Raw genomic sequence first — 18506 nt, 5'->3', positions numbered from 1 at the left:
ACACACACACATAATACATAAGTTTGGACAGGTGTACATTACAATAACACATGGGGAGAGGATTGATCCAGTGTTAATGTTTCTGGCTACTAGCTGTCGTCCCCCGTGGTGGACACTCCCAGCAGGCTGCTGCCGGCTGAGGAATACGTGGTCACGCCGCTCAGGCAGGGTGGCGCCCAGGAAGACTCAAATAAGCCTGCAAGCAGCTCTTTTCAGCAGGGAGAGACGGGGAGCGGGTTGTTGTCATGCTGATTTGAGAAGCAGTTGGGCTTTGATGTGATAGATTGTGAAAGCAGGTTGCCAGTCTGCTTGTTTGTATTTTCTTAAATGCAACATCATGCTTCACCCCCCCCCTAGTACATACAGTGTAGTCTAAGCCTCACTTCACTATTTATTTATTCTGCAAACGTTTAATGAATATGCATGCACATCTTTTAGCAACGCTGTTTACTTTTTGTCCAGATACACAAACTCACATTTAGAGCAATAAAGTGTAAACTGCAATGCTCCAGGGATTTTGGTAGTAGTTGATGCCACTGACTATATATGAATATAGTATTTCTGTATTTATAAACAGTCTATGGTTGATAGGAGGGGAGCAAGTTTTTCATTCACTATAGGCTCTGATTTCCTCCAGCCACAATCTGCTTCTAACTTTTCACTCAGGCATCCCAAATTCATCCCTTGCTGATTCATCAACCTCGTCTATACAGCTGCACATTTGCATTCAAGAGGCTGACTCCACCATTGTGTGGTTGATATCTAAAGCCGTGATCAGCTTTTGCCTGTAGCTCAATGTAAGTGTGATTGAAGGGATCACTGATAAGCCATTTTGAAACAGGTATTAAATAAAGCGCCGGAGAAACCTGTCTCTGCTCCTTGTCAAGTTCCAGCGGCTGGGTGCGATGTCGTTGTCTTTCAGTCTGAATCAGGCTTGTGTTTATCCCAGCATCACCGTCAGATACTGCCATCTAGAAACTGTGAGGTTGTTGTTGTGTCTTTCTTTTTCTGTCTTTATCTCTCTCAGAATAACAGCTAGCCTACTCTTAAGATGACTCATTGACCCTCTGCCTACATACGGTGCTCTCCTAAATTCATATGTACCATCAGTGCTCGTGCTTCTTTCCATTGTAAGCGCATCATAAATACTGACAGTTGGCATTTGGTTGTTTTGCGTGAGCTGACTTCGGGCCGAGGTGCAAATCTTGACCCTCGGTGTCGTCATCTCCTCATGTATTTTTCACAGACGGCCTTCCCATGTAAGTGTCGTATATCAGACATTGTTGTACTGAGGGACCTTGGCTATCATGTTTGCCACTATGGCCATGATAGACAGGGATGTTTGCACAGTGTTGTCTTCACTTTACAATAATAGCTACGATTCTAAGGAGGTTATGTTTCATCAGTTGGTCATATTGTAATGGTTTGCAACATTAACCCTTGCCCATGTGACATTTTATGCAGACAGTAACTGATATGACCAATGTTTTCTGAATTTCAGGAAGTGTTGTACTTCCCCATCAGGAAAACAAAGGCTGTTGATGCTGTAGGTGCCACAGTATATCATTTGCCAGCAGGGAAGTACCTGACTGGAGAGTGTTTGTACTTGGCCGCATTCATGCATGTCCGTTTTTTGCACTTTTACCGGCTCTCAGAAATCTCCCTCTGCACATTCTTGGCTTTATCCAGACTTGGAGACTGTAGTCACTCCAGAGCAGAGTGGAGAAATGATTAGCCAGCTTTTGACTGACCTTCTCCCCAGCTTAGAGGCAGCTTTAGGGGGCCCTTGACTAGATGACAACCTCAGGGTATACAGGATTTCACACAAACTGAAACAAGAGTAAAGGGCTCATACTTAAGTAGCTGGACTGACTTTGGTCTGGACTGGAGGGGTTCTCTGGCCTTTATGGACACTGCTGCTCAATCTGAGCAATGCAGCAGTGGCCCTAAACCATTCTACATAAATCTGACCCACTTGCCTCTTGACGATAAAAGATATAGATATGATCTCTAGGGGGGGAAATTGATATGCTAACATTAATGTTCGTTTAATGCCTCACTGTCATCTACTGTAAGGATCTGGGTCAAAGTCAGGGTAGGAGGAGAAGTACCTTAAACAGGAGGAAAATGGTTGCCTGTGGGAGAGATGTGTTGAGATTCAGGGCTCGGCAGGCTACTCTCATACATTATGGAGCTCTCAAAGGCTTTGTGTTGAGAGATGGTTGGGGCTACAGCTCACTGGAGAGCAGGATGACTCCCTCTAATGTATCTGGTCAGTGAAATCGGTGTCTTATGTATGCTGTTTGCCCTCTGGGGTTTGGTTAAAGGCAATTTCAGAGTCTTTTGACTTCAGATCCTGAGGTCTCTCTCATGAGGGACCCAGCCCACAAATACAGCTTTAATCTTCTTCTGACCTGCTGAAGCATCAACCCAACCCAATGATGATGATGATGGAAGCATTATGATTGAAAGGTTGTAGCACTTTAAAATAATCAATAAAGTGAAATTATTAAATTTTTTTCCAATAAAAATCTGTTTGTTTTGACAATTTCAGTGAATCCATGGCAACAGTTGATGGATTGGCTCGTTACAATGTGATCAAAGCAAAAATGTGTATAATTTTGGATGCTAATAAGCTATGTCAGCATCTACTTAGCTGGATTTAAACATTTTTTAGGGCAATATATGTATAAGGTATGATATGAGTGTACAGTTCATGGTGATGGTGATTCACAAAAAGCATCCACATGGGCTTTTGGTCTTTTTCATGTTAACTCATTAGACTGAAGAGTTTTATCCGCACCACTGTTGTCTTACTGAGTCTGAGTTGTGTTGTCTGCTGCTGTTGTTTCTTCCTGGGACAATCTAGGACCCAGCACACAGCACTTTCAAGGTCACCAGTATTTACTATAGTACTGCAGAGGTGAGGCAGAAGGAGACTAGGTAAATAAGTGACAATAGGCGGCCATTATTATTGGGCTCATGATAGCTTATAGAGAAGGAATACAAAAGCTCATGTGTACCCAATATTTTTTAAAGCAAATGAAGCAAGATACACAACAGCTTGAACCTTTTGAACATTTTAAACACTACATGTGTATAACTGCAGGCAGCATCACAACTTGCCACACATTAACTTTGCTTTTCCTGATTTTTGGTACTTAATTAAATTATCCACTAACCGGCATTCACTTTGATGTTTTTTTTTTTTATGTATGCATGTGTTTTTTTGTCCCACTTGGCTGTCTGTCTGTGCGCCTGCTTGTTTTGAAACTATTAGCTTGGTAGATCAATTGTGACTCGGCAGCTTTCATTTGCAGCTCACGTCTGCACAGTACCAGGCGTATCCAGAGCTTTTATATACAGTATCTTTTCTTTTTCATCACCACCACCATCACCACCACCACCACCACCACACCGTTGCTATGGTTTCACCGTTCAAATCCTGGGGTGCCAATTCCTCATCAACACTCCTGACACACCAAGCTAATTATCTGACAGTTACTTACACAGTCAATATGACAATCCCCCATCTCTCCCCATCAAACCGGCTGCTTGTGTGTGCCCCCGCCCGTCATCTTGTGTGACTTGCGTGTGTATTTGCATAAATCTGATAACCCCCGTGCTTCAGAAATCCTTTCACGTGAAGCTGGTATTAAAAGCGGTATAGCCTTTGGGTCAGTGCATATTTATAAGGAAAGGCAGACCTCCAGAGTCTTGCAGTTAATTTTATATTGTGGACTACGGAGCAGCAGGGCAGGAAAGAGTCAGTCATGCAGCTTATTCTTCTAATGTAGCAGTCAATACAGTGTGATTGCACTGGTACGGTACTCTCTCGGGTCCAGCTCTATGAAGTTAGGCTTTGTCAAGCAGCAGCACTCCAGTTAAAGTGAAATAAAAGACCTGAATGCACTGATTATTCACTTTGATGAAGAAAACCTCCGATACCATTGGTTGGTTGACACATCTCAAACTTTGAAGAGAATAAGATGAAGGCAGAAGGCATCTTTAAATAATACTGATGAATATTCATGAGTATCATAATACAGTATTCATGACTCTTACAAGTGCTGGGACAATTAGTTAATCAACAAAGATTAATCAGCAGGCATTTTTGTAATTGATAAATTATTAAGGTTATTTGTTAGCAAAAGCACTTCAGGGGGGAGAGGAGGATCAAGGATCTTTTTTCTCTGTTTTATATCAGATCATTATATATTGTTTAAGTTTTGGATTGATAGTAAAGTAGAAGAGTTAACTGGAAGATGTCACATTGAAGTCTAGAAATTTATGACATGGCATTTTTTGTTTATTTATTTATTTATTTAACAAGTCAGATGAATCAATGATGAAATATAATCTTTTTTTTCAGCCTTAATTATGATACAAGTGGCTTCAACAGTATATTCTGTACAGTTCATACAGTATAATGTTTGTATGATCAGTACAGAAAGCAGCAGTTAATAGACACAACCACCCATCACTTATAAGTTTAAACTAAAATAGTCAGATTTTACCTCAGATAGTTGGTAGATTAAGAAAAACACTGCAATGAAAGCATCAAAATTCAAAAATGGCCCCCTTACATTCAAAATCTAAATGTCAAACCCAATATGAGAACTTGTCATCATTCTAACAAGTTAATTGGCTGAGGCTGGTATCTTCTCTGCACATCCACTCCTACGTCTCTCCATCTGTGTGTTTCCGTCTCTCGTCTCTCTCGTGTCTCTCGTCTCTCTCGTCTCTCCGGTCTCGTTTGTTACTGTTAAGTCTGATGCCTCGTACACACCGACTGCATCAGTCTGTCGGCTCCATCCGGAAGTCCCGCTCGCTTCACAATGAACGCTGCTCCCTCCGTCTTACTGTGGCAGCCCAAGTGTATTTCAGGTCAAGCATGCTTTAGCTTTATCCATCACGTGCTTGGAATTGAGTGCATGTACTAGGAATGCTGGAATATCTGCTATTGTGTCAGCCATTGGAAATATATTAGGTAACAGCAACAGCTCGTTATTGTATGTTGTAAGGTAGTAGTGCCTTTTCACACTGGCTGCAATGAAGTGATGGGTGTTTACCTCTTATTTTTTTCACTTTTCAACTAACCAATTTATCACCATTGAATTGAGTCACTTATTCTAACCCGATCTATTAGCTCTTTCTCATATGTTGTCCATCCACTTACAGTATGTTGCACAGTGTGACACTCTCAGCACAGTGCAAGCACACACACACACATTTTAGCACAAGACAGTGAAAAATAGATGGACTTTGGGTCACGGGGCTACAATCGCATTCAGTCTGTGTGGGAATAATACTGTAGCATTTAAAGATGACAACATGATATGTGGTTGGTTGGTGATCTCATGTCAGATCTGCATCCACAGGGGTTCAGAGCAGTCCCAAAGGCCTACTATGACTTTTTTATGCATAATAATAATGAATGTATAAATCTGCATTTGTCAGTTTGAAATCAGAAACGACACTTTGCTTTGCTTCCTCTATACATGACACCACCCCCCTCTTTCTATTTCACTCACGGTTAGTACTGTAAAACACAAGTGAAACAAGTTCCTAATTTAATTCCACCGAGTGTTAAGTGCTAAATATTCTCACCAAGTAGATTTCTTTGAAAGGACTCATAGGCTTACAGCAGTGAAATAATTGAGCTGTCATTGCATTACTCGGGTTTCTCTGAACCATCGCAGGCTGGTGCAGGTCTGTGAGGACTTTGCCGATTGCCACTGTGTTTTAAAAAGCTTCCCCATTGAAGGCTCCCTTTAATGTGTACCAATTGGCCCCTCTTATACGCTCTCTCTAGCTCTATTTCTGTCGTTCTTTCTCTCTCATCCCCCTCTCCCGCCCCTCTATGTGTCTGTCTACCTCGTTTTTTTTTTCTGCTTCTCTGTGCCAGTACTCAGCAAGTTCATACAACTGCTTTCATGCCTGGAGATCTGTGAAATAAACACAAATGTTGGCCTGGCTCACAGACACACAGCACACACAGAGTGAATAATGGTAACATTTTCGGGGCTGAGCTTCAGCTGAGGTAATATATTTACCAGGCTCTGTTCTGCTTGGCGGTGAGACATCAACAGAACCCATCACCATGACGACACAAAGACATTCAAGCACAGAAAACACACGCACACATTCTTCAGCTGAATACTTTTTAATGTAGGATGTATGCAGCTATACATTAGCGTCAACTAAAAGTGCATTAACACCAATGAAGTTGTGGAAGTGGGAGAGTTTTTCTTTTTTTCTTCTAAAAAGCATCCTTCATTAATAAATGGTTTTCTCTCTGCCTGCTAGGCCTGATATGTGCTCTACTCCCCACGGTGTCATTAGCTGAGTAAAACACTGCAGAATTTGCATTCCCCAAGGCTGATGCTTTACTTATTTTACATCTTTTCCTTTTTCTTTTTTTTCTCTTGCAGAGGAAATCAAAGAGGAATCAGAAAAATTAAGGTAAGCATCTGATTAATCACATAATACAGTAAAGCATTGAGGGTCATTTCATGGGATTTGTGTGTGTAACTTTCTGCATGTTGGGCAGTGTAAGATTCAAGGCTCAAATGCAAGCCTCTGTTGCTTTCTCCTGTGTTCAGACTGAAGGGGATTAGAACATTGTGTCAGTGTGAGTGTGTGTGTGTGTATGTGTAGCCTCTAGTGTGTTTTTGTTTGCGTCTCTTGGACTGGCCTGTTCCCAACAGCCCCTTGCTTTCTCATTAATGGCTTTCTTCACGAACCCCTGCCTAATGCTGAGTGTGTGTGTGTGTGTGTGTGTGTGTGTGTGTGTGTGTGTGTGTGTGTGTGTGTGTGTGTGTGTGTGTGTGTGTGTGTGTGTGTGTGTGTGTGTGTGTGTGTGTGTGTGTGTGTGTGTGTGTGTGTGTGTGTGTGTGTGTGTATGTACACAGGCTGCCAAGTAACGTGGGCCGTGGAATGAATCATAGCATGTGTGCCACCTCTCTCCTATCCTCTTCCCCAATCCTTTCTTCCTCCCGCTGTCTCATTCTTATTTCCCTTTCACATTTTTATTCCTTACAACACACTGCCACCCTCCACCACCAACCCCCACCCTCATTTCTCCCCATCTCTTCTTATTTCATTCATCCATTCACTTCAAATTAGCAGGACCAACTGTGTGCAAACTTTAACCTGAGGGTTCAGGCCTCTAGATTAAAGATGGATAGATATATGGGCAGCCACACCCGACTCACTCAAACATTGCTATTTTGGATTCAACTCAGGTACTTTGCAACTCTCAGCTATTTTTCATGTTATATAGATGCAATAGTCTCACAGTTCCACTCAGGAATACCTTTTTTTTTTGTGAGCCTGCAGCCCGGTTTAAATTGCTTCTCTTTCATTCTGTGGCTCAGATGTACGAGCCCTGATTAAACAAGGACATCTTTGAAAGCATAACAGTATAGATACAATCTTCTATCACACTGTATATAATTGAATATCACAAAAGTGTTATACATATTGTGATATAATTGATTTTTTGGAAATTGAACGATTTGCTTTTCTTTGTAAAGAACTAAAACACTCAAATTAATTAATTATTAACTGTAACACCACCTTTTAAAGAAATGGAGAAGACAACATTTAAGACATATAAGGTTTCACCAAAGAAGGATTAGGTCTTTGTTCTAGTCTCAAGTTTTTAGTTTAACTTTAAAATCACCAGGAGGAGTCATTTGCATCAGGAAACAACAGCTAATAAATACAACAGGTGTGCTGGCTGATTGTGTCAGTTGATGATGTCACATGATGATGGGCGTGGTTTCACACAGCTTGTATTCAAAACTCTCATTGTCAGGTAAACCAGCTACTACACATTCCTACAGCTCTACAAGATTTAGGACTGTCAACACAATGTCCACTCAAGAGAATATTAGCATGACTCAAAATGATTAATAATTTATCACAATAGTAGTTCTAGTCTAGTCTTTATTCCTACAGCCAAATAGCAGATGACCATTATTATCAACTTCTGTATATCAGCAAGGTGGAGCTGCAGATATAGACTTTGCTGTCTGACTAAAACAGAGTTAAAGTCCACATTATGTTTATAAGCAGACTAACTGTAAGGAGGCTGGGAGTGATCAGAAGGGAGTAAACGCTCCTGCTGACATTAAGCAGTTAGAGTCCAGGAATAATCCAGGGGAGAAGAGCTCCCTGCAGACACACAATAGCTTAGAGAGACAGAGACTGGGTCAGGCCATACAGATCAGCTAACAGAGTGGATGCTCTTTGCTGAATCACAGCCTCGCTTTGATGTTGTTGTCCAAAACGGTTTTTGAAGATGGGGAAGAAGGCTGTTAAACAGAATTCTTTCTCTGAATCATTGTGTTTGTGTATATTTGTAGCTCTCCTCTCTTGAATTCCTCTTTAAATCATGTTACTCAAAGCTTGTTGTTGTCTGATTTCAAAAAGCTCTCGTAATAGATTTTCCTTCCCCTTACTACACTCTTCATCCTTCCTCCCCTCTTCTATTTCTCTTTTATGCACTCTTGTTCCCTCTCTACCTCATCTTAAATTCATGTGCTTGTTTCTCCTTCTTTTTTTTTGTTTTCAGATTTTTGCTCCTTTTTTACTTCTCTTTACGGCGCTCTTCATCCCTCCTCTCTTTTTCTATTTCTTTTAACGGTGGAGCTCTGCTCTGCTCTGCGAGGTCGTCCCTCTGAAAGAGCTGAAGTCATCCCTTTTCATTGCCAAGACATAAACAATGCAACCCCTCCCTCCCTCCCTCCTTCCCTCCCTCATTCCCTCCCTTTCTCTATTCTTCCAGCAAGTGCAGTCTGGGTGTGGTGATTGTGCTAGGGGATGCTTTAGACACATGGCGACTGAAAGCAATGGTCCGTATTTTATGTCTGTGTCCCTGGTTTTTAAAAATGCGGAAAAAATAGATGTGTATCATTTGATTTAGGATTCAGTAACTAGTCCGAGGCCTGGAGATGCTTTGTCAGCATGAGCACATGGTCTGAGCCTGAATAACAAACCTCAGGGACTCCTAACCCCTCCTTACACAGCTTAAGTGAAAAAATTGAAACACTGAGGCACTTTATTAAATTCAGTGTAATAAAGATTCTGTTACTCTGCATTTCCCTCAGAGGAACAGGATGCAGGGTAAGACTTTTTTTTTTTAGGTTTAGCAGGAACTGTGGATGAGAAGAGGTTGTTCTGCACAGTAAAACGTGCCATTCTTAGCGCGCACATTTCCCATGCACTGTTAGTCATGCTGAGATGTCAAAGGGAGTGGGAGTGTGTCAGGCCAATTTTTTGAACCCTGCTTCTTTTCTAGTGACTCTGGTTGACAGACTGGACCATGTGATCGCTGTGTTTATCTCACAGTCTCTTATCTTCTTTTTTTTCCCCCTGTATTGTTCCTTCCTAGTCCACCCAGTGGAGACGGCAAATCGGGTTCCAGCACTTTACCGCCAATCAAATCAAAGACCAACTTCATTGAAGCTGACAAGTACTTCTTGCCGTTTGAGCTGGCATGTCAGTCCAAATGTCCCCGCATCGTCATCACCTCACTCGACTGTTTACAGGTCAGCAGCAGGATGAGTCGGGACTGCAGACCCTCCCAAATGTTTGCATGAGTGTTTCTATATGGCAGTCCACTGTGTGATTTGTGCTTATGCCAACATTGTTCAAGTCATTCGAAGAGACAACTGAAAGTATACATGAAGTAAATTCAGTGAAGTCATTGTGCAGAAATTCTCATAACAGTAAAGTGGAGTGGCTCATATTCTCAGGCAAATTGTGTGTGTCTGACCTGTAGAAGCTGATAGCGTATGGTCACTTGACGGGCAGTGCCCCGGACAGCACGGCCCCAGGCAAGAAGCTCATCGACAGGATCATCGAGACCATCTGCGCTTGCTTCCAGGGCCCACAGACTGATGAGGGCGTGCAACTACAGATTATCAAGGTGTGCTACTGTCCTCGTCTTCTGCAACATACCAGTTTGTTTCACATGTTTGTTCAATGCTTCGCCAAGCTCTGAATCCTTTTATCGTTTAGACTCTTGTTTCTTGTATGTTTGTGTCTCTTTGATATCAAAAGTCTAGTCAGTTTTATTGATTTCTTACAAAGTAAAAACACAACACTGTGTGGCAAGAGTTGTTCCTGCTGCACAAATGTTTTGAAACTCAAATGTGTTATTTTAGCTTATGAAAGTCATATGGAAATAATAGCAGAAGTGTCTTTTCAGTTTTTACACATGCTGCTTAAATGATGGATTTTAAAGATGCGTTTTGACATTTAACAGCTGTTAAATAGCAATAACTTGATTGCTGCCACTATAGTTACTAAAACAAAGTTGTTGTTGAAGATCATTTTTCCCCATTTATTCCTTTGTTACTCACATACTCTAAATAGTTAAATGTGTTTCATTAAAATAATAGTTAAATGTGTTTTACTGGATTTTTATCCTGTTAGCAGTTGACTCTTTTTTTTGCCGTCTTCTGTGTTGCTGCACTTTGAGTAAAAATCCTTAAAGAAACATCATTTTAAATACATGCCTGCATCTCATGTATAACTTATTAAATACATGCCTGCATCTCATGTATAACTTATTAAATGATTCATGTGTATAGTGTTAATGTGGTTTCACACTTGAATAGTTATGAACATATTAGCAGGTTCTGAGCAGGAGTGTTACCGGAGAAACGTGGTTGTTCAAGTCAGGTTTTTTCAAAGCCTGGCACTGACATGTAAAATTTCCCAAGCATTCATGGAGTGATGAGTATATGGGAAAGTTAGAGACATGTTAGAATGTTAGAAGCTTTCGTCAAGGTCCTGCTGGAAAAACTGGACTGCTTTTGTGAAGTGTCCATGTAATAAAACAAAAGTAAAGTAATGTAAAGCAAGTCATAACAACACTGTGTATTAAAATGTAAAATCATTCAATTGTGTAAACTTTTTCAGTGTAAATTAGACCTGTTTTACTTTTATTTTTCATACAGTATATAATAATAGCAACACATATTTCCCAGTACAAGCCTTATCTTGGTGAAACCCCCCCCCCATCACTCCCTTTCTTTTCCTTTTCCAGGCTCTGTTGACAGCAGTGACCTCCCAGCACATAGAAATCCATGAGGGCACTGTCCTGCAGGCCGTCCGCACGTGCTACAACATCTACCTGGCTAGCAAGAATCTCATCAACCAAACCACAGCGAAGGCCACCCTAACACAGATGCTCAACGTCATCTTTGCACGCATGGAGAATCAAGCAGTATGTTCAACCTCCTCTTGGAGATATTAGATATACAAACTCAAAAGTGAGAGAGAGGGCAACTCCTTTCTTGAGCCACTGGCTGACTAAATTTGAAAAATGGCAAAAGCAAGATAAAGTATAGAACTGTTTCTAGAATCAGACAAACTGGGCAATTTTGAGACTCAAAAGTTTGTGAGGTGGCAGTTTTAAAATGCTGCTACGAATTAGCAATATGTGAAATATAGTCCAAATAGATTGTAATATAATGAAAGACATTATCTGCTGTGGGAAAGCTTTCTAACTGATGGTTTGCTCAAGCCACTGATTTAATTAAAGTCTACTGTTTGCTTTGTGTCCAGAGGGACTTTTTAGGTGTTGCCTTCAAAGAAAAAAGCTTGCTCTAATGTCATCTTTTTCTTTTTGAATGACACTTTTCCCCCTCCTCACCTGCCTCCCTCCCTTCCTTTTGGACACATAGCTTACAAATCACAAGCTATCTTGGTCTCTGGCCTCCAGAAAGCGTGACCGCCAGGTAAAGCGTGCAGGACTTGCCGTGACTTGCCTGATCAGAGCTCTTAAACTCTTCTCTGTGTATCTGTGTTTGCGCATTAAGCTTTTTCCTCATCCATTCATGCACTCATCAGTTTCCTTCCTTTGCTCCTACACTGCACAGGAGCAGGTATGCTGTGTACTTCTTCCACCATATGCTTGCCGTGGCTTTTGTTGACTTACCTACAAATCATCTCGCTTTCCTGCACCTATTTACATTTTAGTTTACATTTAGTTGACATTCACATTCACTCCTGGGGTGTGGTAAGTGTTTTATATTGCAGGTCAGCTATGCCTGTCTTGTTCCCGATGGCTTTTTTGTTATTTTGTGTTTCTCCAAAGACCTGATATAGTTCTTTTAGAACAATGAGACTGGTATTGAGTCAGACACAGACGGAGAAATATAAAGACGCAGTCGGGGGTAGACATAGACAGACAAGGCAGACTTTGAGGCAGAGGCCTATTGTTGTGTTGTCACTGCCTGTGTAGTGTTGTGCTGCTGCACAGGGAGATCCACTCTCTGTGTTGGTGTGTAGATGTATCCTCCTGACTGCGGCTCAGCATGGTGTGATCACACACACACTCACGCACACACACAGGGCTCGTCTCGTTCACCCGCACACAGACTCAGCCTTCACTATCCGACTGAGCTGGCATTTAAATAATGAGCTTAGTCTGTTTGCGCTGCCTCGGCTGTCCCCTCCAGTGGAGGTGCGTTTGTCTGGCCTTGTTACTGTTGCTCATATTCAATACTAATTGTTTCATTCAGAAGGCTGTGTCATTGAATTTAGTTGCTTACATTTGAATGTGACAATAGCATCAGGCTCATTTAATTAGAGGCAAACACCACCTGACGGCAGTGTTTTAAAAAACAAGACTTAATGGGTTTAATAAAGGGAGTTTGTATAACAAATAGATGTGATGTACAATTTTTGGTTTGCCTTGTGAGAGGGAAAAAAATGCTTTTTTTGAAGAAATGTCATGAAACAGATATATACTGGCTATATAATACTATATAATTATGACTCGTGGCTAGAAAGGGAGATGAGACAGACTACTTAACTGAAACAAATTCACAGTGGCCATCAGTGTCTGCACATGGCAGATTTATGCTGTTAATTACAGTTATGCATTTGAATTCATATCTGCTGTAGGGGAAATGATCACCATATATCACCATTGCATTGTAAATGTGTCACACTGTTTATATTGTCATCCTAAACCCATGTCTCCTCAGTTACTGTACCCTTTTCTCCTTGAGTCACTCAAGTCTATAATTTGTTTTTTTAAACATTTATCTCCAACAAATCTACAAATGCACTTGGACTGAAAATGCACCATGGGCTGTTGTTAATTTAGCTTGGCTGAGAGAATTTCCACTGCTTGTAATTGTTTGCTCTCTTTTGGAAGTTGTATCTGTGTTTGCTATGAGATAGTGAAGTGTGTTACTGTGCATATAAGTGCGTTTCACCTCTGTGATTGGTACAGATCAGCAGTAGAAACAGTTTATTTTTACCTCCTCCATGAAGCAACGCAGTACCTGAAATACCAATATTCACCAACATGACACATTCTTTAGGCCACAACCATGTGCAAATGTCTTGTGACCCACTTTTGGCTCATGACCTACCAAGCTAAAGCATTGCAACACCTTCCAGCGCTTCATATCAGAAGCAGTGGCAACACATGTCGGCCATGACACATCAGCCAGGACATGGCTGTGTGAAGCATTTTCCACCACAAATACCTTCTGCCACCAGCGGACTGAAATAGACCCAGTTCAGCCGAGCCAGCATGAATCGATTCCACAAAGTTTGTCTCATTGCTCTTTTAGAAGCATGTCCTACTTCTCAGTGAGTGCATATTCATATACATTTCCATAAGAACACACATTGAATGTATGCTGACACAATCTAGAGACTGTGACTGTCTTTTGCTCGCCGCTTTGACATCCAAAAGCGTTGTGGCTCTGCTTTTTGGCTCAGTGAGCCCTCAGAGAATGTAGACAGGTTGTTCAAACATGTAATTGGTGTTTTCGAGTTTGTTTATATGCTCTTAACTTGGCTTTTTCTGTGTGTGTGTGTGCGTGTGTGTGTCATGTGCATGTTCTATGAATGCTTTTGCCGTTCTTCGTGTGCACTGTCTGCGTATGTGTTGTTTTGTATGTGTGTGTGTGTGTGTGTGTGTGTGCCGCATTAGTTGCAGGAAGCAAAGCAGCTGGAGAGAGAGCGGCACCGGCAGCACTCGCCAGTCACCCAGCACACTGAGCCTGACTCCCCCCAGCTACAGACTCACATCCACCCACCAGCCAAGGGTACGACCCAGGAAGCCAACGGGCCCGTCACTCCGCCAACTCCAAGCACCAACATCCCATCCACCCCGTCAACCCCCTCCACGCCGGCCCCGGAGGGCGGCAGCAGGTCTGTGTCTGGGGAGCAGGAGGAGCAGGGAGAGCAGGGACAGCAGGGGTCGGTCTACGAGAGCCCTGATCCAGAAAACGGTTCTGGCTTTTGTGTGGCAGAGAATGAACAGACTGAGGCAGACCAAGCCACAGCAGCTCAGAGTAAGACTGCTTATTCTCATATATTTTTTTGTGTCCTTTTGTTTTCCAGCGGCTTTTTTAAAGGTACCAGCACCATCATAAAAAAGTCCTTTGTGATTATGAACCCTTTTTTTAGGTTTGCCATTTAAATCATATCTTCTGGTGCTATCGTGCCGTCAGAATTGAGAAACATCCCATTTCACAGTGCCAAATGCTGTTAAAGTGTGACTTCAGATTTATCAGGCTCCACTCACGCTTATGATTAAACCAAAGAAATGTTTAAATCACATATTTTCAGCTGTTTTGCATATCTGTTGAGCTTTATGTATATGTGAGGCTGCTACGTTTGATGATTAAAATATCCTGATTTACATCCCTGAATATGCAAGATAAAAGCCTCACTTGCCATTTTGGGCAATTTCATTAAAGAAAAGAAAGCATTGAGAGCAAGCGTTTACTGTTGCGAAACATTTGATACCACATTCAGCGCTACAATGGCTTATTCACCAAGAGAACTGTAGGACGTAAAGAGCAGGATGAAACATATTTTCAGTGACATTGTAATGTTGAACACTCTGTCCCAGAAAGCTCTTCAAGCCTACAGCAGAACAATCTGTGTGTGTGATTGCTTTTTTGCACCTTTTTAGTTGTGAGTGTATGTCCTCAAACTGTGTTGTTGTTTAGATGCAGCTGCCCAACAGCATCCAGAGGCAGGTGATGAGGAGGAAGAGGAAGAAACCCCAAACTATGAGGAGAAGGCCCAGGAAATTGTCCAGAGTATCCTACAGGAAGTGGTCAACACTGTTGCAGGAGGTGAGGCATCTTTTCAAACACAGCTGCTAATTATGCTCATAAATAGAAAGGTGGAGGATGTTTAAAATGATCTTTTATTTATGGAACAAATTTTGAATGCTAATGCTATTGGAGCAATTAAACTACTTCCCATGTAAATAAATACACAAGCACAAAAGAAAAGACTGCATTTGCAACCCACTGCAAAGTAACTGTCAAAAGACTATTTGTTAGTGTGTTATTATTCTGTTAGTAGAAACTCAGTGAATGGGAGGATCAAAACTACTTGTCTGTTTTTTGTTCAGTGCTGCTCATCCTTAGATTGCCCAAACTTTTGCACTGTAGAATAGAGGTCATTTGGATTTTCACGTATACCTCCTAAATCCCTGTGTGAAATTAAACAAGCTTTTGTGAGTTAGAGATTTTTTTTTATGCAACCAATTCTGGCCATTTTTCTGATCAGAACGATTTTATGATCCTCCTGTTATTTGCACAATTCTTAAATAGATATGGGGATAACAGAGAGGTGCACTTTTCATACAAGCTGTTTGTCAGACGAAGGGCAACGTGTGCTTGCAGGCTGATGCCCGATTTTGATAAATAACAAGCACCTTACTGGGTACAAAATTTGTCAGGAAGAAAAAGTCTTGGTAAATGTGGCTGTCAGTAAATAAATAACAGCCTCAGTTCCTGCAAAGCTACACTTAAATTTTGGGTCAGGTTAAGCTCCCTCAAGTTGCCTCAGATGTTGACAAAAAAAGAAGGCAAAGCACTCTTTCTTTGTGTGGGAAGTTGTTGTTCCCCCCCCCCCAAAAAAAAAAAGCAGCTGTTCTCCTAAAAGCATTATTAAGTTCTACACACAAAAGAATAGTGCTTCTGCTTCCTTTTTCAAATACACTTTTAGCCTTGAGCAGCAATTTGACAAACAGTGCTTTAATGGTCAGGAGGAGCACTGAGTAGAAATGCACTCAAGTATCCTCTTTTCAACGTGGACACTGTTGAACATGCTGCTTCTCCACAATGTGCCACTATCATTTTCTCTTTTTGTATTTGACCAGAACATCATGTCAAACTGAAAGATCTTAAATGTTGCCTTGCAGGTCATAAAACCTGTAGTCCTGGTCGAGCATGTTTAAAGGTGTTTGATTATCTGCATGTTTAAACTAGAGATATGTATGTGTGTCAATCTATTTTCTCACTGCTCCATCATTGCACCACAGGGCACTGCCTGGACCCTGCAAACCTCTGCTCGGACACTAAGGAGTCTGGTGCTGAGAGCGAGCAGGCAGAGTCGGAGCCAGCTGAAGCAGTGACAGAGGGCACCCAGTGCTCCATGGAGGATGAGGGCACCCTGGGCAGCGACAGTGAGCACGTCCATGCCAACGGTATCCCCGGCACGCCTATTTCCGCCAGCTTCACCCCTTCGCTGCCTGATGACAGGCTGTCTGTCTCGTCCAATGACACTCAGGTGAAGGACAAACCTGTTTTTAAAAGATTTATAGCCCACGTTTCTGTTGTAACATTAAGACTGAGAAACAACAGAAATGAAACAACAAATCATTTGAACTTGGAATGTCAAACTTTATTTTCACGTGTTACATATTTCAGTGTTAAGATTGTGAGCTGACTTTAAAAATATGTAATTTCCTGTATATGATGTAACATTTTGGCTGTGCTGAGTGGCTGTACTGGCTGACAGTCATAGGGAAATGAACCACTTGATTTAATCAAAAGAAAATAATGAAAGAGATTGTCAACACTTGCACTGTGAGGACTTTCAAAGCTCCTTTTTTTAATTAAGGTGAATATATTTCCTGGAAGGTCCTTTATAATCACCCTTATTTCCAGCTGTATATGAACTCTGCAATTATGTTTGATTGATCTCCTCTGTGTGTTGAAGGTTAAATAAATCTTACAGATCTAAGGTTTTTTTTCCCACACACTGTTTAAGACATTAGTAGGTTGGAGGATATAATACTCAGTTGATCACTGTGGCATTTTTTGCTTTTGTTTCACTGTAGGAATCAGGAGCAGCACCGGGCCAACCACCTGGTGCTAAATTCTCCCACATCCTCCAGAAAGATGCCTTCCTTGTCTTTCGCTCACTCTGCAAGCTGTCGATGAAGCCGCTGTCAGACGGACCACCTGATCCCAAGTAAGAATAAATTCCATGTGCTGTGTGAGGGAATTCAAATTGTATTTAAACATGGCTTTTTTTTTAACATTGCTACATACAATTGCTTTGGAGTTAGGGTATGTGTGCATCCCTTCCTATAAAGCAAGCCTTATCTCTGAATAAACGTATCCAGCAGTGAACCTTAACACTTGATGAGCAAAACAAAATGGAGCTACCACATAAATTAGGAGAAACATGATATTAGAGTATTAGAATAAGTTGTTGGTTCTTTGTCTTTTAGATATTTTTCTGCTTTCGCTCCTCATTGCATCTGTATTTTGTGCCTCCGTGGGTTGTTAGTTGCACTTGCCTCTTTGACCAGTAAACATCCCACTCAGAAAATCTAATTGTTTGATAAATGGCTGATGAATTCTCAGGTTAATAATTTACTCTCCAGTTGGTCAAGCTTCTGTGAAAAAGCCCCTCTATTAGTGGTTATTCTGTGTGAATGTTGTTGGGTATAAGAATAGATATGAGTCATGGTTTAAAATGAGGATTGCTCCGCTGATAGCAGCAGCGTTTTCGATAAATGGTTATAAAGGAGACAATGAGGCATAGCTCAGCATTTTCTGAATCACTTCCTTGTTTCTTAAAGCACAGAGTCCCCTTTTTAAATGTTTCCCTTTTTTCATAACACCAGCGAGGGGAAGAGATAATCTGATTTGACATTATTCCTATTATTTTTAATCATGCTCTGGTTTGATGAAATAGAGGCATCTGATTGGCTAGCCCTGATAGCACCAGCTTGTGAGAAACAGGATTTCTTACATCTGGTCTTTTAGATATTTACTTTGTCATTGATCTCATTTTTTTTTATGTCAGTGAAGGCAAAAGGTAAGCTCAGTTGAAAAGCTTTTGAAATGAATCTTGTGGAAATGCAAAAGAGGTCTGTGTGTGTGTGTGTACGTCTGTGTCTTTCAGATGAAGGCCATGTCAATTACCTCAGCACTGATGTACCATGTCAGTGCCAGACAGAAACCTTTTACCATTCTAACACGGCTGTTCTGCTTGATGTTTCACTCTCTGTCCACACATACGACACAGCACACAGGCCAAAAAGCTGCATTATTATCAGCTTTAACCATCGGACTACTCTGTATCTTCATATGGGATCAGAAAGTACACATCTGATCTCAGGAGGGTTCATTTTGTGCCTGTTTTGGAACATGCTGATATACTTTGTAGTACAAAATGTACAAGAAGGTCTTCTGTTGTCAGAGGTA

The 18506-nt window shown here is 41.3% G+C and overlaps 1 protein-coding gene across 1 annotated transcript in view; it reads left to right on the top strand.

The window, feature by feature from the left end:
- The window catches only part of arfgef1 (ADP-ribosylation factor guanine nucleotide-exchange factor 1 (brefeldin A-inhibited)), a 50428-nt gene that overhangs the window by 11622 nt on the left and 20300 nt on the right, over positions 1 to 18506 (top strand). Inside the window, exons 2-10 of the mRNA XM_053342640.1 lie at positions 6435 to 6465; positions 9401 to 9557; positions 9791 to 9937; positions 11063 to 11242; positions 11703 to 11756; positions 13973 to 14336; positions 15000 to 15128; positions 16328 to 16575; positions 17129 to 17262. Coding sequence (XP_053198615.1) covers positions 6435 to 6465; positions 9401 to 9557; positions 9791 to 9937; positions 11063 to 11242; positions 11703 to 11756; positions 13973 to 14336; positions 15000 to 15128; positions 16328 to 16575; positions 17129 to 17262 — 1444 coding nt within the window. The remainder of the gene's footprint in view (positions 1 to 6434; positions 6466 to 9400; positions 9558 to 9790; positions 9938 to 11062; positions 11243 to 11702; positions 11757 to 13972; positions 14337 to 14999; positions 15129 to 16327; positions 16576 to 17128; positions 17263 to 18506) is intronic.

Source organism: Scomber japonicus, chromosome 21 (genome assembly GCF_027409825.1).
Source record: "Scomber japonicus isolate fScoJap1 chromosome 21, fScoJap1.pri, whole genome shotgun sequence".
NCBI classification, from domain to species: domain Eukaryota; kingdom Metazoa; phylum Chordata; class Actinopteri; order Scombriformes; family Scombridae; genus Scomber; species Scomber japonicus.
This window is presented reverse-complemented; position numbering and strand designations above follow the sequence as displayed.